The following is a 22,537-nucleotide window of genomic DNA, read 5'->3' on the forward strand; positions in this document are numbered from 1 at the left end:
GTTCTTGAGAAATGTCAACATCATCGTGCATAACTTTAGTAGAACTTGCTCCAACTTCCTCTTGACTTTGGACTGTTGTCCCAAACTATGAACAGGGACATTTAGGGCTGTGCCTCGATTATACCTCAAAGTTCATAGTCATAATTATGAGCCATGAAGTTCATTCAAGTTCATTCAAAATTGAATCATGAATCATTAATCCATTGATTTCACTGTTTTGGATACTATACTGCTCAATTTCTACACACTATTGACCGGCATATTGTCCTCCGCCTTTGACTGGTGATAAAAATCGGTGCAAAGTGGGTGTGGGGGGACAGAGTCTAATCGAGAAGGCTAAAGGTAAACAAAAAAAAAGAAGCCATATAGATAGGACAGGAGTGGCACAAAGGAATCCGGACTTTTCAGAGTATATATAAGATACCGTCCTCCTTCGTCCTCCACTCTCTGCTGTCAAACCCCTCTGTGCCAGGACCTGCTGCTTGTCTCATTGATCACCACCACACTTCTTAACAATGGAGCCGCTGTATAGACGCCAAAGTTCCAGCGGAGCAGGGGGCTACGCGATGAGGATCTCCACCCCGGGGGTCTACGGCGCCCACAGCGTCGCCGGAGGAGCAGGGGGCAGAGGGGTGAAGATCTCCACCGCTTCCTACGGCGGCGCGCGGGTGGGCAGCGGCCTCGCCAGCAGCTTCGGCCTCGGCAGCAGCTTCGACCACCAGCACTCGGGGGCCACCTCTGGCTCCATCACCATCGGCAATGAGAAGTCCACCATGCAGCACCTGAACGACCGCCTGGCCAGCTACCTGGAGACGGTGAGGCAGCTGGAGTCGGCCAACAGGCAGCTGGAGATTAAGATCCACGAGTTCATCGAGAAGAGGGGCCCCAGTGCGAAGAGAGACTACAGCAAGTACAACGCCGTCGTCATGGAGCTGAGGGCCAAAGTGAGTGCTTGTCCAAGAGGAAACGTCAATGAATCAATCGGTCAATCTGCGCGATGTTTGTTTGTGTAATGTTTGATCTGGTCACTCGAAAGTGAAAAATCATTTTTAATTTAGTGCATCAGATTCACGCCAAAAATGCACCAAGTGCATGAGAGTCAAACAAAAGAACGAGGTGAATCTGGGGTGAATCATTATTGTCACACACACACACACACACACACACACACGTGTATATTGTGTGTAGCGTATATTCGTTACATATGTATGTGTGTGTGTGTGTGTGCGTGCATGTATGATAGATAGATAGATAGATAGATATTTTTATTCAAGTGTCGTGCACACAGGGTGCCCAGCCCGCATGGGCTTATAAGACACTAAAGACAACAATCTTGCAAGGTGTGTAAACAACTTGACATAAACATACAGTATGTATGCATATATATACACACACACACACAATGTGTATGCATATATAAACATATCCACACTGGATACATATACACAAACGTACACATTATAGAACTCAAATCAAATATACAGCATATTTTTTCTCTTTTCCCAGGCTTTAGAAATGAAATCGGCTGCATGGAATGCTCCCTTTCTAAAACATAATTCAAATTCAATCAATTCAACTTGTATGAAAACAAGTTTGTTATTTGATCGTTTTTCAAAGACACATTCATAGAGGGTTTTCTTTTATTGACCATTGACCAATCTCTTCCTCTTTCGTTGTGACAATTGTATATAACTTCAGTGTTATCGGGTTGTGAAATAATTCACAGGCAAAGTGATTGCATGCTAGACTGATTGATTTTTATAAGTACTGTAAAACCATATCTCTAGTGCTTTTATTACACTCAAATCATATCTTTATGTTGGACAGTATCTGTCCCAAGATAATCTGCCCTTTTCTGTCAAGAGTTACAGCATGATATCAAAGCCCTATGTCCACCCCACAATGAATCAGACTGAGTGTAACCGAGGTGAATCAGCGCGGATTCCTCGTGAGTCCAGTGTGGATTGGTTAAACTCACTCCCCAGTATAAAGGCATGTTAATCAGCTCCGCCAAGGGAGCTAGCTCTCTTGGTGGAGTGGTTAGTGCCTTTGACTCCCAAGCCGAAGGTCGGCGGTTCATATCCCACCCCTGGGCAAGCCCTTAACATGGGTTGCTGCAAGTACCACCTACACAACGCCGTTACATGAGCACCACAGTTTATTGGCCATCTAAATGAGGGTTGAGAATAGTAAACGTGAAGTGTCATTCAGTATACAGTGTTTATATTTCTCACACTTAAAAAAAATACTAAAAGTATCTTGGATTTCCCGCAGATCTTCCACATGACCAAGGGCAATGCACAGCTTGCTATTCAAGTTGACAACGCACGCCTCGCCTCAGACGACTTCAAAATCAAGTGAGTGTTGAGCTCTGAATACAACAAACATGATCTAATGTATATGCTTACAGGTCAAGCATTAACGATGACCAGATGTTAAGTCGTCAAATGATCAGAATCAACCACGTTTCTGAGATGTCTTGTCTCTGTCTTCCGACAGGCTGGACTACGAGATGTCTATGCGTCAGGCGGTCGACGCCGATGTGGCGAGGCTGAGGAAGATGCTGGACGACACCAACGTAATGCGGCTGCACCTGGAGAGCGACATCGAGTCTCTGAAAGAAGAGCTGGTCACCCTGAGGAAGCTCCACAAGGAGGTGAGGATGACCGCTCAGAGATTTGATCGAATTGGGCCCAAGTCAACTAGAAATGAGACACCTGTTTGATCATCCCAATAAAGTGCATATAGGGGTTCCAGGGGAGGGGGTCCCCAGCAAACAAGGGGATCATTTATTTTCACTATCGTTCCATCCATCAGTAACACGACAGACTGTATGACTATTTTGCTCATGGGTTTCATACACTTTCTGTGATAAAACAAGATCTAAAAGCAAACATCTTATCAGATGGGGGACCCTGGGACAAAATCTTCAACTGAGCACAAACTAGGAGGCCTTAGATTAGAGTTTGGTATAGGCAATAGAGACACTGCGGAGTGCGTCGTCATTCAGAAACCACGCCTAAAACGGGGGGAAACAAAAACTCCTTCCCCCCCAATAGAGACACTGCAAAACGCGTCATCATTCAGAAGCCACGCCCAAGATGGGGGAAAATACAGGGAAGCACTGCCTGACGACTGCAGCTAGCAAAATAAACCGCGGCTAACCGGGGCGAACGGAGGAACTCTCGTCAGATATAAATAGTTTTGCGGGGTTTTACAGGGATTTGGACAGTTTTCTTTTTAGATAATGTCAAAAGATTATTTCAGTACACTTCCTCCAATGAAGAGGGAAAGGTACATAGAGAAAATGAACTCAGTTGGCCTGGAGCAGTGTCCCTTTTCATTGCCCAAACAACGCTGGATAAACGATCCCACACAGTGGCCTGAAGTGAAATACTATGACATGAGCTTTTAGGCATGTTTAAATTAATGAAAATAACGCTGGTGTAACATCAGACAGATGGCATCAGACGCACTGGCGTTCTCCTATGTCACGCAGTTGCACACAAAGATCATATATACGGAAGATGAACACTCCAACTTACTTTCTTGACAGCAACATCCACATTTTTCTTCTCGCTAATTCTCAATGGCTTCCTTGTTTTGCTACACAGTACAAAAACACTTTAATTGGCAATATTTTACATTTGTTGTCTGCGCAGCCCACCACACAACAGCTTTTAGCTATGTTTAATTCAAGGAAAATGACGCTGGTGTATGGAAGTGAATGGAGCGCTTTCCCCCGTGATGGGCGTGGCCTATTTCATGCAGTGTCTCTATATGAGAGGAGATGAGTTATTATGTATTGTAAAATTCCACTGCTTGAGCAATCGCTCTGAGCCTTGACCTCTTTGCACAGGATAACCCGAACTATCCTTGTGCAGGAAATCACTCCCTGACTATTTCCCCCTCAACAGGATGTGGCCGCGTTGCGTGCCCAGATCACTCAGGTTGGAGTCCGGGTGGATGTTGACGCTCCTAAGGGACAGGACCTGGCCAAGATAATGGAGGAGATGAGGGCCAACTACGAGAAGATGGCACTGAAGAACCAGCAGGAGCTCAAAGCGTGGCACGAATCTCAGGTGCAGTACATGGAATTCGCCCGTTAACAGCAGTTCAGTGCAATGGCGCAATTTGGGCAATGTGCAATGTGTGTGTGTGTGTGTTCTTGTATCCAGCTCACAGAGGTGCAGGGCCAGGTGACTGAGAGCACAACAGCTCTGAGGGAGGTCACAACTGTGATGAATGAAACCAGGAGGAGGTACCAGGCACTGGAGATTGAACTACAATCTGAACATAGTCTGGTAAGAACCTCTAGTCTACTTTTGGTAAGTAGGAGCCGTGAATGAGAACAGCCTGCATTCCGTCACTGCGTCAGTCAAACGGTCGGTCCTCTGTCCTCCACCCCACCGACAGAAAGCGTCCGTGGAGGAGGCCAGCCTGCGTGACGTGGAGACGCGGTACAGCATGGAGATGGAGAGGTGCAACGAGGTGCTCCTGAAGCTGCAGGAGGAGCTGACGCAGATCCGCGGCGACATCCAGCACCAGACGCACGAGTACGAGCTCCTGTTCAACATCAAGATACGGCTGGAGGTCGAGATCGCCGAGTACCGGAGGCTGCTGGAGGGAGACTTCGAGTGAGTGATGAGTCAAACGCAAGAACACAACAACCAGATTTTGGAATATTAGGTATAAAGCCATTGAGGGGCACGCCGGAGGTTCACCTGGTAGTGCATGTACGGGCCGGCCAGTCGGCCCGGGTTCGAATCTGACCCGTGGCCCTTTGCCGCATGTCATCCCCTCCCTCTCTCCCTATCTTTCCTGTCTAATAAAGGCAAGAATGCCCCAAAAAAATAAAAAAAATAAAAAAAGCCATTGATACCTTTGGTGAAAGCCAGACATTCATATGTGTATATACTGTATATGTGTGTGTGTGTGTGTGTGTATATATATATATATATATATATATATGTATACACACACACATATATACAGTATATATATATATATATGTATATATATACACACACACACACAAATTAAATGAATCTACATTGATATGGAAAGTAAACGGCAAACTTCAGTGCAATGCTCTTTGCCATCGCTCATATCCATTTCAATTGTTACATTTTTATTGTGTTAATAATATTAATTAACTTATAGTAATATTAATAATATGAATAATAATAATGTTAACTAAACCAACATAGAAGCAAAATACAAGTAAGAGAATAACAAAGCTTTCCCTTCTCAAGATAGTACCATGAAAAATCTTACTCCGTAGAACAAACTCGGACTCAGTTTGGTTTTACTTGAATAAACAACCTATTCCTTTGACTTGTCTTCTTTTTTCCAGCCTTGAGGATGCGTGCGACCATAAGAAGACGATTGAGACAAAAGTGGTGACGGTCACTCAGACCATCGTGGATGGCAAAGTGGTGTCAGAAGAAAAGGATGTCAAAGCCAGTCAGGAAGTGGTTGATGCTTGAAAGTTAGAGAGAAAAACATAAAAAAGAACAAGAAAAACTAAAAAGTCCTTTGTAACAAAATAAAAAGTGAAATATCATGTCTGTGATTGTTTTCGATTTGATCATGTGGAGACACTTGGATTATGCATTGATGACGCATTCCATATTTATATCATTTCCATAAACAAGCGCAAACCTTTTGGACCACGGCGCCACTCCTCCCCACCACTCCCCATGCCTTGTAACTTATTTAAAACAGAAATAATGTTTCATGTTTGTTAATTTGAGTATATATTTTAACTAAAACTGTCGGCTGTGTTTTTTATGTGTTTTTTATATGTGCATTGCTTTGCTGCTTTTTTGTAAAGCACCTTGAATTGCCTTTGTGTATGAAAGGTGCTATATAAATAAAATTTGACTTGACTTGACTTGACCACCCATACCCCCTAGCCACTAATCCTACCCACCCCTCGAATCCCGACTCTGCACCTTCCTATCCCTATGGCCCCTTCCCCGCCCCCAACATCACCACCCACATCCCCCTAACCACTATTCCTATATGAATCCCAACTCTCTATGACTTTCCTATTCCTAGCTACAGCCCTTAACCCAGGGGTAAATAAAATAAAATAAAAGGGGAAAAAATGCAAATTGAACTTGCTTGATTAACCAATAGCCTACTGTGTGGAGGGCCACATATATTTTGAGAGACAAGCCGAGGGCCACTTCAAATCTGTCCGCGGGCCGCAATTGGCCCCAGGGCCGGACTTTGGATATGCCTGCCTTAACCACTAAACTCACTAAACGTCCATGACTGACTGACTCACTGACTGACTGACTGACTGAGTGACTAACTTTTCCATTTGATGACCCTGGCAGGACCTCGGGTCCAGCACCGTGATAAAAAAACACGCACCAATTAAATTATTGAGTCAACATTTCCAAATGAGCCAGCATTCATTTTTACATTCTACTGATAATGAGCCAATGCAGTCTGGTAGAAATTCCCAAAAATAAAGCTGGCATTTGAAAACAATTCATTACTAATTGCACAAATTCAGCTTGCAACACAGATCCATGTGCAAAGCAGCTGCTCCGTCACGCACACCATGCCTGGCTCTCCCTTCAGCCACTCCTCCTCCCACACAGCCCTCTCTCTCTCTCTCTCTCTCTCTCTCTGCTGAAGGAAGAAGGAAGGAAAGTCATGTTTCAGCTTTGGAAGAATTCACAGTCTGACCTGCAGATCGTAGGCTTCGCCCCCGTCTTGGCGAGAAGGCCCCTATTCCCATGCTATTCCCAAACATGCGTCACAGTTCAGGCCGGTTCAGTCCTGTCTGTGTGCTCAGGGGTGTGTTTTCACTCACATCAGTCAGTCTAATTCCTCCTCCCGTTTGTTTGACACAGGTTGACCTCTTCTTCGTGGTCTCGGCTGATTCACTGCACATATATGATGATAAGACGTGTCTGCATTAACCCATTGACACCTGATGCAGCATTTGCGTGTGTAAGACGCGGTTCGCGGTCTTAAAGGGATACACACACACAAATGAGGGATATACACGCAAATGCTGCATCAGGTATCAATGGGTTCATTTGGATCGCACTGAATTCAGCACTGAGGAGGTTTGCCAAGTGGCAGAGGAATTACAGTTGAGGGGATGAGTGTTTTGCGATCTGTACTCCACCGTCATAAATCAGAATTACAATGACACTTTGTATGCAATAATGCTGTAGCATCGCAAAGTTCACAAGACGGCACCGTGAATCATTTTGGCCAATTTGTGCCAGACTGCAATCACAAAATAGTTGCCCAACTGCAGCGGACAACAAGCGACAGTTAGCAAATTCTTGCCAGTTCCCGAGGCCTTGCTCCCTGCCCCCCGGAGCTGTTATTGTGTCAAATGTGTGTGACAGTGTGTCTGGCTGGTGTGTGTGTGTGTGTGTGTGTGTGTGTGTGTGTGTGTGTGTGTGTGTGTCTGGCTGGTGTGTGTGTGTGTGTGTGTGTGTGTGTGTGTGTGTGTGTGTGTGTGTGTGTGTGTGTGTGTGGCTGGTGTGTGTCTCCCCATCCCAATGTCAGTATGCTGGTCTGGGGAAAGTCGTAAAGCCGTCTTCCCCCCTGACAGCCACAGTCTTTGTTCCAGAGCTTTGCCACCCCAGCAGCCAGACGCCTCCAATCAGACAAAAGAGGGGGCATTCCAGAGGATAATGGTTTAGATAGATAGATAGATAGATAGATAGATAGATAGATTTAAGCAATATCACACGAGAGGGAGTGCATTGTTGGCTAATATTGGCACTGCTGTGATTCGGTCGCAGGCACGAGGCCGCAGGCCGAGTGCCGTAGATAATCACAGCAGTGCCAATATTAGACAACAATGCACGACCTCGAGTGTGATATTGCTTTTATACAACAGTTCTATTAAACAAAGCTGATTAAAAAAATGACAAAAAGCTGAGAAAATAGATGATTTCTGTATTTATTCCTCCGCCAACAAAAATAGTCCCCTCAGCTTTCTGCTTTGCTGAAAATGTAGCCTAATCAGCCTAATTAACTGCAGGCTGTCTACTTTACTACTGTCTACTCTAGAGCTGTGAAGCGTTTTGTTGATTAGGGCAGCTGTGAAGCGGAGTGATCTACACACAGTGAAGCGCCAGTGCATTATCGTGAAATATAGGCACTCGTAGGATCCCTCTTGTCCAATCAAATTGCTCGGCCGGAACTACCTGTTGTATAATGCCAGATAGAGAACCCTTTACAAAGAATTTTGAAAATGAGTTTTGCAGGAATTTCTGAGATTCGGAGTGATTTGGTTACTTTCATCCCCGTACTACATCTGGTGAATAATGATTTTCATAAAACAAAAGGGAAAGTACTTTCTGGTTTTGGTGGAATGCCACTGTAGAAAATATTCTGTTGTGAAATGTGTAAACCCATTTTTCTCAGGTTTAGCTTTTAGACACGTAACAGATTACAATACTCATAAGTTTTGATCTGAGAGAGCTATCTCAGTCATTCAAAAAGTTATATATAGGGGAGAGTTTCTAATTTATGGAACTATATGAAGATGTCAAATCTTCACCATGTGAAGGGTTTTTGCAGGCCACCACACAGAGAGATGGATAGATAGAGAGAGAGAGAGAGAGATAGATAGAGAGATAGATAGATAGATATAGAGGGAGACAGAGAGAGACACAGAGATAGAGACAGAGATAGAGAGAGAGAGAGAGAGAGAGAGAGAGAGAGAGAGATAGATAGATTTAAGCAATATCACACGAGAGGGAGTGCATTGTTGGCTAATATTGGCACTGCTGTGATTCGGTCGCAGGCACGAGGCCGCAGGCCGAGTGCCGTAGATAATCACAGCAGTGCCAATATTAGACAACAATGCACGACCTCGAGTGTGATATTGCTTTTATACAACAGTTCTATTAAACAAAGCTGATTAAAAAAATGACAAAAAGCTGAGAAAATAGATGATTTCTGTATTTATTCCTCCGCCAACAAAAATAGTCCCCCCAGCTTTCCCTTTGCAGAAAATGTAGCCTAATCAGCCTAATTAACTGCAGGCTGTCTACTCTACTACTGTCTACTCTACAGCTGTGAAGCATTTTGTTGATTAGGGCAGCTGTGAAGCGGAGTGATCTACACACAGTGAAGCGCCAGTGCATTATCATGAAATATAGGCACTCGTAGGATCCCTCTTGTCCAATCAAATTGCTCGGCCGGAACTACCTGTTGTATAAAGATAGATAGATAGAGGTGCAGGTAGATCAAACAAGAGAGATGGAGAGAATCTAGTAAGGAGAGATGTAGTGTGCAGGCACTTTGATCTTCTCTCTGCATGCCGGCCATTCCTCAGTAGCAGGACCGCAGCATGAACAAACAGCTTGCTCTCTGCATGGAGGGAAGAGGCCCTCAGAGGATCTGCAGCTGCTTAGTCATGCCAGTAGGCTACATCAATACAACTGATTCAAAAAAGGTTCAAGCAAAGAAAAAATACTGCCATTTCTTTTTCGAGAGCCTCAGTTTTCCTCCCTTTTTTGCAGATGCAGCCACATCAAAACGGTCTGTTTACAATGTAGAGTCAAACGGTTTGTATCCTAAATCATTGCATTTTTAGAGAACATTATCCAGTAACTGAGCTTTTAAGGCAGGGGTGTCCTAACTTTTTTGAAAGGGGGCCAGAGTAGATCATGTGTAAATGCTGTGGGGCCAGGTGCTTCTCGCATCATATGGGTTTTAAAAATACAAAATAAATAATGACATACAAATGTACTCTAAAGATTTTGTTTACCATCTGAAAACATTAGTTCTGCATGTGCTGTAGTACCGTAAATTCCGGACTATAAGCCGCGGCTTTTTCCCCGTTTTTTGGCCCTGCGGCTTATATAACGGTGCGGCTTATCTATGGATTTTTTCAGAAAAAAAAAAAAAAATACAAATAAAATCTCTCTTTTTTAGCACTCTTTCTAACTATAAATCCACTTCTGTTTTAATTTCCTCTCTTGCCCTCTTTTCACCACACCGCGGACACTGTGTGCACTGTAAAAATAAACAAAGGTGGTGTTGTGTTATGTTGTTTTGTTGAAATGTTACGGTAATACGGTAAATGGGAGCTTCCTCAAACAGCCATCTCTTTCCCGACAATCCCCTCTGTGCGTGACCCCTTACATATGGTAATTACGGTAAGCAAACGGCCACTCGGCCAACAACTCCCTCCCCCGACTACCAGGAGAAAATCACAAACTTCGGCGAATTCACACAAAGGAAGATCAAGGAATATTCCATCGAACCGGAGCAGATCATAAATATGGATGAAGTGCCTTTGACGTTCGACCTGCCACTCACTCGGACTGTTAACAAGAAAGGCGAATCGTCGATCACATTGAGAACCACTGGGCACGAGAGAACGAATTTCACTTGTGTTCTGGCCTGCTCTGCATCTGGAGTAAAGCTGCCGCCAATGGTGATTTTTAAGCGGATTACGATGCCGAAAGAGAAAATTCCCAGTGGGATATGCCTCAGAGTCAACAAGAAAGGGTGGATGATGGAAAGTGTCATGAAGGAGTGGCTGGCTGAGTGCTACGTCAAGCGCCCTGGAGGATTCTTTCACCAAAAAAAAGCTTTGCTCGTTCTCGACAGCATGAGGGCTCATATAACAGATTCCGTGAAAGCAGCCATCAAGACCACAAACTCCATTCGGGTTCCGAAAGGCTGGACTGCTGCGTGATGATGACGCCGGCACAGCTGGGCGCCTTCAGAGGCTGTTCGATTCTGACACCGACAGTGACGAAGAGGAGTTCCTTGGTTTTGAGAGTGACAACGAAGGAGAGAGGAGAGTGGTTGACGAAGCCACCCTGAACCTGTTTGTTTCCGACACTGAAGTTGAGGACTTTGCTGGTTTCAGTACGGAGGAAGAAGAGGAAGACGAGGATTAGTGACTTGACTTTGACTCTGACTCTGTTTTTGACGCTGCACCTTCACCTAAAAGATGAAGACAAGGATTACGGTACCTGGTTTGATTGTTGACAGCACCTTTTGTTGAAATGTTAATAAATGGGAGCTTCCCCAAACAGCCATCTCTTTCCCGACATTCCTCTCTGTGCACGAACCCTTACATATGGTAATTAAACATCAAAACACCCGCGGCTTATAGTCCGGTGCGGCTTATATATGTAAAAAAACAGTCAATTTTGCTGCTGCGGCTTATATACCGGTGCGCCTTATAGTCCGGAATTTACGGTAGTAGGATACTTGGTGCTTGTACAAACTGTATAGCCACTTTCACACATGAACTCCGGATCAGGTCAGGGTTGCCCCCCACTGAGCCTGCCCTGGATGATAGGTGAAGTGTACCCTTTCACACATGAGGCATGTTGCATTCACACATGAGTAGCACCTCCGCAGAGTTTGTAAAGTAGAGAGGGGGCGGGCGGCGGGGGTGGGGGAATTTGGGCATGACCACACAGTTGTGAAAACTAAAAATACATAATGGGCGATAACTGCCTAACGTTCACGGCATATAATCGTTTGCGCATAACGTTAGTAAGTAATTAATTAAACAACCCTACAACTCACGCCCAGATGCATCGATTTCCTCGAGTCGCAAGCAGTACAAACAAAACAGGTCTTTGCTATGTTCAGTCCTAAAATGCCTCAAACCTACTAGAATTATACAGAATACAGGAAGCTAGACGTTTTTACCTTCAAAATAAAATAAATGTTGTATTACTTAGTAACAAAAAATCAGAATGTCGACTCACTACGGGTTAAAATTGACTTTTCGAAGGGAGCAGATATTCTTCCAGTTTATCTCCGTTCTGTATCTTTCGAAACACACACAAAAAAACATTACACGTGCATTTACTTTATTTAATTGCCATTATTGCGAAGGTTATACCCGGAAGTTTTCGTTTTATACTGCCTGACTTGACGCTACTTGGAATTTGCGCGAACGCTGTGTAAACGTTAAATCAAAGACATGAACGCAACCAGATCCAGATACCCTACCTAGCGATGTCCAATACTGGGAAGCGGGACGACCCTCGCGTCCAAAAATGCTTATTAAATGTGTGTGCTGTGCGAAGCAGACATGAAATCAGATCAGAGCCATGAGCCTTTCAATCCAGCAATCCGCAACATGTTGGCTGTCGCACACGGAGCAGTTTTGAGCTTCATTTGAAAACCAAATGGCATGTGTTTTTTGCTCGCTCATCACATCGACTATTTATATAATAATAATCTGTCACGATCGTCTCTGTCCTCATGCACTCACGAGCTCACGGAGCTCTGGAGGGGGGGGGGGGGGGGACAATACGCTTCTGCGACTACGGCTGGGGGTACACTTCCCTCCGGCTAGGACGAGGCTCCGCGGGAGCGCGCATGAGCCGCATGCAGACATTCACACATGACAGCCAGCCGTATGGCCTCTAGATAACTCCTGAATTCCAAACATGTGTGAAAGCAGCTTCAGATAGTGCTGTCATCGTTAGGGGAAGGGAAAAAATGCAAATTGAACTTGCTTGATTAACCAATAATGTGTGGAGGGCCACATATAGTATATTTTGAGAGACAAGCCGAGGCTACTTCAAATCTGTCCGCGGGTCGCAATTGGCCCCAGGGCCGGACTTTGGACATGCCTGTTTTAAGGCATTACAAGTCTCTTAAACTGTTGAAAAAATATCTTTACGATATTTTCATCGTGTGTGTGTGTGTGTGTGTGCGCGCGTGCGCGTGCGCGTGCACGTGCGCATTACTAAATAGTGAATTCATAGTGGCCTTACATTTTAAATTACCTATAGAGTATCGCAGGGATAATTATCATTTTTGGAGGCCAACCCAGGAGTCATGCACTTCCTGGTTCCCTTGTCGGGAAGTCAATGGGATTTTTGCACGGGGATTTTGGTTAAATGCCTGAAATAAATAAGGTTCAAGAACAGTGTTGGGGGTAACTCATTACAAAAGTAACATATTATATGTAATATATTACTTTTAGCAGTAACTCAGTAATATAACTTATTACTTATAGGATTTCAGTAATATTATACCAGTTACTTTGTCAAGTAACTCAAGTTACAAATTGAGTTACATTTGATTAAATCAAAGCACATATTTAAAAAAAGATGCAATCATTTCCTAATCAAACTGTGTGTTTTTATGCAAATAACCACTATAGATGACAATAACAAAGGAAAAGAATAATACTTAGAATTTTGGATTGTTTACACTGACTTCATGGCGGTTGAAATTATTTTTTCGGGATGGTTCTGGGGCGGCGATGTCATTCTGCTGCTGCTGTTGTTTTGGTAAAAGTAAGGCAAAAGTAGTGTAATAAGTAACGAGTTACTTTACACAGAAAGTAATATTGTACAGTAACTTATTACTTTCAAATGAAAGTAACTAGTAATATGTAGTATATTACATTTTTAAAGTAACTTGCCCAACACTGTTCAAGAATAATCACTCTACGAAGAAGAATCACCCTTATTTTTTTTAAAGGGTCTGTGATCAACTTTCAGGACCAGTGGCTTCGTATCCATAGCTCTATCTAACTGATCGTTACCCCAAAGGTTCACATGTTAATAAAGCAGAAGTCTAACTGGTTTCTTGTTTTTGTTATTTCAATCTGCATAAACAGTGAAAACAGAGGCAGGTATATGAAGAAATGCAGTTGCAGGTGAGAGCAGGAACCCCCCACAGGGATTATAAAACGGTCTCACCTAAAAGAGATCAAGTTCTAAGGTGTAACCTTCTAATCCACAACGGCGTCAACATGTGTGATTCTCACTGTCGTCAGCGTGTTGCAATGTCTCTGGCTCGGGCTCCCGGTGCCTGCAGCCAAGACATAGATAAATGTTGAAATCACACTAATGGCTCATTTCCACCACATTTTACAGCCCTGCACAGCCCGTCACCACTCGGCTCTACTTGTTTCAACCCGATGGACGTTTTGCTTCCACCGCTGGTCATCTGCCCCCGCCCACACCTGGTCGTCATAGCGACCGCATATCTGCCCTCCGCCCATATTCCGAAGTAGGCTATAACATAACGTTACAATTAAATCCATACACAGAAGTTTTAAACTGTTTATGAAATACTGGTGCCTCTAAATGACCTACAGTGTACATGGGCAAATGTGACAATCGGCCAGGAGAATGGATATCACTTTGTTGTTAGTCAAAACTCACATGCGCTGCGCAAGGGACGGGCGCGAGGGACGGGGGTGAGGGACGGGGGTTGCGCTAGAGTGAAGCCTCTACCCCGGCGGCCTCACCAGGCAAGACCGCGGCTTCACCAGAGCCCCGCCTGCGGCCTAGCGGAGCCGACGCAGCACTCAACTACAAGCGCTTCCTGAGCAGCGGACTTTTGGACAATTGAAACCACCGCCACGATTTTATTTCACCAGAGGCGAAGGCAGCAACACAAAAGACTGATGGAAAAGCATAACAGAAGAGAAGGTAAGCCCCACTAAACTGGTATGCAGCAGCATTGACAGTCAGTAGGATAGACAGAGTAAACACGATTCTGCCTGGCCAATCAGTCGTTTACAATGTTTTCACGTCACCGTATGAACCTGGGTTCACAGAATAGAACCTCGACGAGGCAGGTACGAAAAGTAGCACGACTCGACCCCAATACAACCCGGGCTGTCCACGTTTTTGATCGGTGGAATGAGACAAAAAAGCGAGACGAGCTGGGCGGGGCCGCGTTGATACCAGCGGTGGAAATGGGCCATAAGACAAGGAACAGAGAGGCAAAGTGTATACGTGAACGTCACTTCCTGCTTCAGCACTGTACCAGAGATTTCCTTCCGCAATTTATTTTCCAATAGACATTTTGTAAAATGCGTATAGAAACTGTTTTACTTGGTCACACCAAACGGTCCAGCTATATTTAGAATACGGGAGAGACCATAGAACATTTCACTCAGATCAACAACAAAAAACTGCATCGAAAAAATATTTTCTTTAAATCCGCTTTTTTTTTTTAACATTTTGGTCTGAGTGAAATGTTATGCGATCTCTCCTGTTTCTAAATATATCTGTACCGTTTGGTTAAACTATTTTTATAGGGATTTTATGAAATGTCTATGGGAAAATAAATGGCGGATGAAAACCTCTGGTACAGTGCTGAAGCAGGAAGTGACGTTCCACTTTGGCTCTCTATATGGTAAAGATGAACTCCCGGGCCAGCTGTTGTCGTCAGCTGTTGCAAACGCATTGCATCAGCCTGCAGCTTAATTGAGTGCCGCTTCGTTTCATTTGACAGGAGCCTGCAGTGTGTTTACTTTCAACAGGGAGGGAGGGGCCTAGGAGAGGTTATCAGCAGAAGCAGAAGTGAAGACAAACCGCTTCAGAGGATAATGAGGAGTTCATTCAGAACTTTCTCGAAAACCACGCGTGAGTCATCCATGGTAGGTCAGAGTCCTGCAGTGTAACGACCCCAGTCTCATCTGTCTTACTTACTTCCCCTTTTTCTTGTTAAAACTCTCTCCTCTCTATCTCTCTCTCTCTCTCACACACACACACACACACACACACACACACACGCACACACACACGCGTATTCTTCCCCCCTCTACCACACACATCTGTTGGGTGTGTCCGTGTCGGGTGTGAGGCGGTTAGTCATCCAGTGCTCCCAACCTGCTTGGGCCTCCTCCCAGTGGGAGAAAGGAGAGACGTGGGGGGGGGTGAGAGAAAGAGCGGTGGTGGGAGGAAAGGGTGGGGGAGAGGTGCGAGGGGAAGAGTGACGGAGTGGTGAGGAGAGCAGGATGGAGGAGTGACATAAGGCAGCAGTGAATGTTGAACTGCATTATGGGAAACGAAAACATTTAGGTTAAAGCGTGTAAAAAAATCGTAAATCGTAAAGTGGGCCTGCGATAGAGAAGAGCAACCATAGGCTGTATAAAAATATGGGCGTGGCCAACGTGACGTCACCCATTGGTTTGGGGACTCCCGTCTTGGAGCCTGGAGTTTGGCATTTTGACCGTGGCCATCTTGATTTTTTTGGAGCCGAAGCAGCTCGCGCGACACCAGGGGTTTCCCTCAGAGCTGCAGCGCCGCCTGCTATTGGTCCATGATCAGTGAGCTCCGCGATCACTGGACAGGCAACCTGTCAATCACGCCCCAGACCATAGTCTATCATCTATAAGCATAATTTAGCAAATGAACATTATGTTGTATTGAGGAAGACTTGAAAGTAGCGATTGAGACCATAAACTCATTAGGAGTCATAAATCAGGAAGGAGGGTCATTTTCCCATTGACTTAATACAATCAGACTTATTTTGCAGCCAGTGGAGGCATCCCCTGATGGCCATTAGAAAGAATGCAGGATTATGGCTTCATTTTTCAGAAGCGGAGGTTGCCCCTTGAGAGCAACCCATCCTCTCTGACGTAGAGTCTCCACAAGAAGAGGCAAATCCAAACTTGAAAGTGAAATGCAAACTGTCTTTGGTATAAAGACAGGATTTCTGGGAACCGAAGACCACATTTTTCCCAAACAGTTACCTCTCGCTGCCATTTGGAGCCGCCATTGTGCGAAGTGCCCTCGCGCGCGGCTTTCTAAATTGAGTGTGAAAGAAGAGAGCGGCGTCGATGTGAGAGACAGGGGGGGGGTCAGGCCAGGGGAGGGTGGGAGCGAGAGTGAACATCAGGGTGGGGGGGGGGGGGGGGAAGAAGGGAGGACGTTGAAAGAGTGATAGGAGGAGAAAGTACCAGTGTGGGAGAGGAGAGGAGATGTGAAGGAAGGAGGGCGGGTTAAGTCAGAGCAGAACTGGGCACCGTTTTCTCTCTCCCCCAATTTCATTTTCCATTCCTGGTTGTGCGTGGGCAGAGGGCTTGGAAACCCGAGGCCCTCACAAAACACCCCCGCTGGCCCAAGAGCTGACTTGGCTGAAGTCGGGCTGCTGTGTGTGACTCATTCGTCTGGTCTCCGTGGAAACGCCGACCGAAAGAACTCGGTGGTGACCAGAAAGTCACAAGCTGTACACACCAAACGGACTGAGATGATTATACCCCCTTTCCTCCGCTAAAAATATGGCGTGTGCAGCTCTCTGGTGTGCATGAGACCCAAAAGGACTCGCAGCGAGAGTCCTGTAGCGTTCGTACGCCTGAGTTCAGCGAGTTGCCTGCATCTAACTTTACCAAAGAGAATGAGTTTGTAAAGAGATAACGATAACGAGATTTTTTTCTTTCTCTCAGACAAGGGGGAGGCTTTTTTTGATTCACGTCCACTTGAAACTGGTTATCCAGAAGCAGTTTCAGTAACCTTGACGTTCTCTCTGAATGAGTAACCGGCTGAAATTCCAGAGCAGAGGGTAAATGATTACAAAGCCTAAAAGTGGCACGGTGCCCGCGTCTTGTTCTGGTCAACGGCAGGGAGGTCTGGAGATATGATAGCATATTTATTCCTATTCAAGTGTCATGCAGGGCCCAACCCCCCCCCCCCCCCCCCCCCCTGCTGGACACATCCATACACTACATCACGTAGGTGTGTGATACACACACAGGGTTTAGAGATAACGAGCAGCAGATAGAATTCCCCGTCCTGAAACACAATGGAGGTCGTTTAGGTCAACGTTACAGTGTGACTAATTAACTAATAAAGGGATGGAGACTAGAGCGATCCATATTCCGCCCTTTGGTGGGGGCAGGTTCAGGGTTGGACAGAAGTGAGGAAGTGAAATCCTATAAGTAATAAGTTATATTACTGAGTTACTGCTAAAAGTAATATATTACATGTAATTTATTACTTTTGTATTGAGTTACCCCCAACACTGGTTAAAAAAGCTCATCTTTACAACAGGTTACAACATGTTTACAGCCTGGTTCAAAACACGGTTTTGGTATATAGCCAGTGTTGGGTGTAACTCATTACAAAAGTAACATGTAATACATTACTTTTAGCAGTAACTCAGTAATATAACTTATTACTTATAGGATTTCAGTAATATTATACCAGTTACCTTTGTCAAGTAACTCAAGTTACAAATTGAGTTACATTTCTTTTGAAATCAAAGCACATATTTAAATAAAGATACAATCCTTTCCTAATCAAACTGTGTGTGTTTAATGAAAATAACCACTACAGATGACAATAACAAAGGAAAAGAATAACATTTAGAATTTTGGATTGTTTACACTGACTTCAAGGCGGTTGACATTATTTTTCGGGATGGTTTCGGGGCGGCGATGTTATTCTGCTGCTGCTGTTGTTGTTTTGGTGAAAGTAATGCAAAAGTAGTGTAATAAGTAACAAGTTACTCTACACAGACAGAATACTGTAAAGTAACATATTATTTTCAAATGAAAGTAACTAGTAATATGTAGTATATTACATTTTGAAAGTAACTTTGAAAGTAAATGTTATGCGGTGTCTCCTGTTTCTAAATATATCTGTACCGTTTGGTTTGAACAAGTTAAACTATTTTTATATGGATTTTATGAAATGTCTATGGGAAAATAAATGGCGGATGAAAATCTCTGGTACAGTGCTGAAGCAGGAAGTAGGCGGTCCCTTTGCCTCTCTATAAGGTAAAGATGAACTCGGGGTATATGTAGCCTAGTATATTACATTTTGAAAGTAACTTGCCCACCACTGTATATAGCTAATTTCACATTTCACAACAACTGTACGGGGAAGGGGGGGGTGAATTTTTATATAACTCACCCCTTTCGAGTAAAATAGATAGAAAAGTTTTTGCCGTGATTGACAGGTCGCCTGTCCAGCGATTGCCCAGCTTGCCGATCATGGACCAATAGCAGGCGGAGCTACGGCTCTGGGAAACCCCTGGTCTCGTTGCCATCTTGCGCGAGCTGCGCAAAAAACAAAGACAAAATGGTGACGACCACACTAGGCTTCAAAACGGAGTCCAAAAACCAATGGGTGACATCATGGCGAGTGTCCATATTTTTAGACGATCTATGGGTGGGGGGCATACATGCTTGTTTGTTGTCTGGCATCATTAAAAGCGAAATACAATCGAGAGTAACTAGCTGCTAATCAAAAACATGACATGAAAGCATAATAAAGTCTATGAAGGCACATTGTAAGAAGTGATTTGAAAGAGGACGCTGAATCGTTGCCAGAGAACAGTGCGCTGAACCAAGAGTACCAAGAGAACTTGTAAAAGAAAGGAAGCGACTTTGGCATTTCCCGTCTCTTAGTGAATGGTAAAAGTGGCTCTGGGGGGGGACGAGGCGTCCCCTGGAGAGGATGTCCTGGAGAATAGGGGTAAGGGTGGACCACGCACTACAGGACTTTGATAAGATTCAACCCCACCTACTAGTCAGTCGCACACAAACACAATGCCACAGCATACTTTTTGGAGATTTTAATCAACTTTGTACAATTTGGGCGGGATGGAAACTTGAATACTCGATAACGGAAATCCTTTAGTGTGTGTGTGTGTGTGTGTGTGTGTGTGTGTGTGTGTGTGTGCGTGTGCGTGCGTGTGTGTGGTTCCCGTCAGGAGTTAAGCAGCTATTCTGCATGACTGGTGTGCAGAGGACTGTGACAGTGTTGCCACGCCCCACAGTTTGGGGGGAAGGGGAGGAGGGGGGGGGGGGGGGGGGGGGGGTAATGGAGAGGTGTTGGTGTGGTGACAGGGGGGGGGGTGTAATGGAGAGGTGTTGGTGTGGTGACACCCACTGGATGACCTCTGTTCACACTTTTGCTTTTTGCTGGGCCAGGGGCGTAAGTATAGACAATGCAGGCAGTGCGGTTGCACTGGGGCCTGTGTGTGTGTGTGTGTGTGTGTGTGTGTGTGTGTGTGTGTGTGTGTGTGTGTGTGTGTGTGTGTGTGTGTGTGTGTGTGTGTGTGTGTGTGTGTGAAATAGATACTTATTCTACATAAACTATGAAAAACTATAAATGAAAAAGATAAACTATAAATGAAAAAGATTAAATTTTCTTTGGTATGTTTTGTCATGTATAGAGAGGCAAAGTGATCGCCTACTTCCTGCTTCAGCACCGCACCAGAGATTTTCATCCGCCATTTATTTTCCCATAGACATTTTGTAAAATACGTATAAAAATAGTGTTACTGGTTCAAACCAAACGGTACAGATATATTTAGAAAAAGGAGAGATCGCATAACATTTCACTGGGACCAAAACGTGAAAAAAATGCGGGTTTAAAGAAAATATATTTTCCATGTTGTTTTTTTAAGTTTTGGTCCGAGTGAAATGTCCTATGGTCTCTCCCGATTATAGCGTCAGCTGAACCGTTTGGTTCGACGAAGTACAACTATTTTTATAAGCATTTTACGAAATGTCTATGGGGAAAATAAATGGTGGATGAAAATCTCTGGTACAGTGCTGAAGCAGGAAGTGACGTTCCCCTTTGCCTCTCTATACAAATACGCACTGATGACTGCTGTGTAATAGGTTGTTGTCCAATGTCAAGTCTTTATTTGATCATGTGAGGAGACGACACGATATACCGTAGCTAGTTTAGGTGCAAAATCTGAACGCCAAGACCGACAAGCTGAGCGAGCAGTCGCGCCGTTCAAACGTAAAAGCGGCACTAGGGCCCGTCATAGTAGCGTCACTAGCGTGCACCCGTTAGATCTATCTCAGGCCACGGAGCTGGGCCACCATGCACAAGCAGGGATGGATTCATATCCACACACACGCACACAAAGTTACAGAAAATACCCTCGCACAACTCAAAAAGCGTCACCAAACAAAACCACTTCCCCACTCGCTGTCCAACTGTAAGATATACGATTTCTCTCATCTCGAAAGTAAACAATGCCAACAGTCATTATTTGACAGTTTCTTCCTGTTTGTGGCGCCATGGCAACAGAGTAAACGCAGTGTAACAAGATCCCTGAACGACCTGACCAATGACCCCGCTAGCATACAACTAGCAGCCAGTAAGATGAATTGATTCTCATTTCCGGTCTTGGTCCCCTCACTCTGCACGCACACACACACACACACACGCGCGCGCGCGCGCGCGCGCACACACACACACACACACACACACACACACACAGCCGAAACCCCCCCCGAAAATCTCTGGCAAACACTGGTGACAGATGAGCATCCTACACGGTTTTCTTCTCAGAGACTTATAGGCACATAAAAAGCCCCCAAAGCAAATATCTCAAATGCGTCTGAATGAAAGGAATCCTCGAGGAGGCTTTTTCATGGTCTCCTGAAGACCAAGGTCCTTCACAAGGAACAACAAACAAGAGGAAGAAGCACTCTTGTGTTTTCTGGGTGGGGCGACGAGACCAAACCCAATCTCTAATCCCGAGTTGCCACCAACAGCAAACCAAAAGCCTCGTAATTTCGCCGGCTATTCTTTAACGCAAGCCTGTTACTAACAGCTCAGCATATTCACATGAGAACTTTTTATTTTTTCAACTGTGCACACACAAAGCTTTGCACAGAAATTGCTTTGTATGTAGGTACCGGTATGTTTTAATTGACTGTATTGCATTTTTCTACTTTGTATGATTGTGTCATTGTATGCATATATATTATCTGTTACCTGCCAGGCAATCTGGGAACCCAACGGTTATATATATATACAGTATATATATACAGTATATATATATATATATATATATATATATATATATATATATATATATATATATATATATATACACACACACACCCCCCTCTAACCTCTGGGGGCAGGCTTACCGGAACTCAAGGGACTCTGGTCGGCATCGGAAGAAAATCCTTTTCCGCTCCCTGCAAGCTCTGCCATTGGCTCCGACCGACCGGCTCTGACCATTTATGGATTTCCTTTCCGGTCCCTGCTGTGTGTCGCTCTCAAATCCCTCCGTCGCTATGAAACAACAACAACAACAACGCTAGCTCTTTGCTAGTAGCAAGTAGCAACTTGCTACACGCTGAAAATGGTACGTTTTGGTACTACACAGCGGTTGACTCTCGGTCACATCCGCTCCAGAGATTACCTGCCAGGGGACTACGGATGTAAATTAGCATCCTCGCTAAATCCGGCATATTTACATCTTGTTTGATGTTCATTAATGTGCATTGTCCCTATCAAATAAATAAATGAATAAATAAATAAATGAATGAATGAATGAGCTCTCATCCATAGGACCCAGTCCCATGGGAAAAAACAACAAACGGTAGCATGCTGTGTGCTGCCCCATGATTCATTTTTAGCTGCCAGCCACTATTTACATTGACACCGGTCTATTACGAGACTTCAAGTCAAAACATTCCCTTGTCAAATCCTCCCTGATGAACAGGGTTTCACCGCTAACCATTAGGAGAGCGTTCTCACTCTGCGCCTCATTTGCTCTGGTTCAGGTTCCAGTTCCACATCATGCACAAACAGGAACCCCGCTTTGTCAAGATTAATGTTGCACCTTTTACGTTCGAGCGAGGAGCAGGAAAAAGAACTACGCAGGTGCGGGGTCACTTCCTGGTCCTGGTCATGCTGTGTTATGATTGAGGGTCAATCCAAACCCCTTGGACTCTCCTTTCCTGTGATGGAATTCCTCTCATCAAAAGATTCCCCCCACACACAGTCAGTCTCAATGTAATCAGTGCATCGTGCGCTGAGTGGATTAT

The 22,537-nt window shown here is 44.7% G+C and overlaps 2 protein-coding genes across 2 annotated transcripts in view; both read left to right on the forward strand.

The window, feature by feature from the left end:
* Nucleotides 1-22,537, forward strand: part of LOC310794746 (zinc-binding protein A33-like) — a 219,578-nt gene that overhangs the window by 184,998 nt on the left and 12,043 nt on the right. The gene's annotated exons all lie outside the window — the stretch shown is intronic.
* LOC310794897 (keratin, type I cytoskeletal 18-like) lies at nt 567-5,489 on the forward strand (the record flags this gene model as incomplete). The annotated part of the gene is made up of 7 exons (XM_083656937.1): nt 567-944; nt 2,275-2,357; nt 2,500-2,656; nt 3,918-4,082; nt 4,179-4,304; nt 4,417-4,637; nt 5,357-5,489. The coding sequence occupies 7 exons, from the start codon at nt 567-569 to the stop codon at nt 5,487-5,489; spliced, it is 1,263 nt and encodes a 420-aa protein (XP_083513063.1).

This window comes from Poromitra crassiceps, assembly GCF_964638095.1.
Source record: "Poromitra crassiceps genome assembly, chromosome: 20".
In the NCBI taxonomy this organism is placed as follows: domain Eukaryota; kingdom Metazoa; phylum Chordata; class Actinopteri; order Beryciformes; family Melamphaidae; genus Poromitra; species Poromitra crassiceps.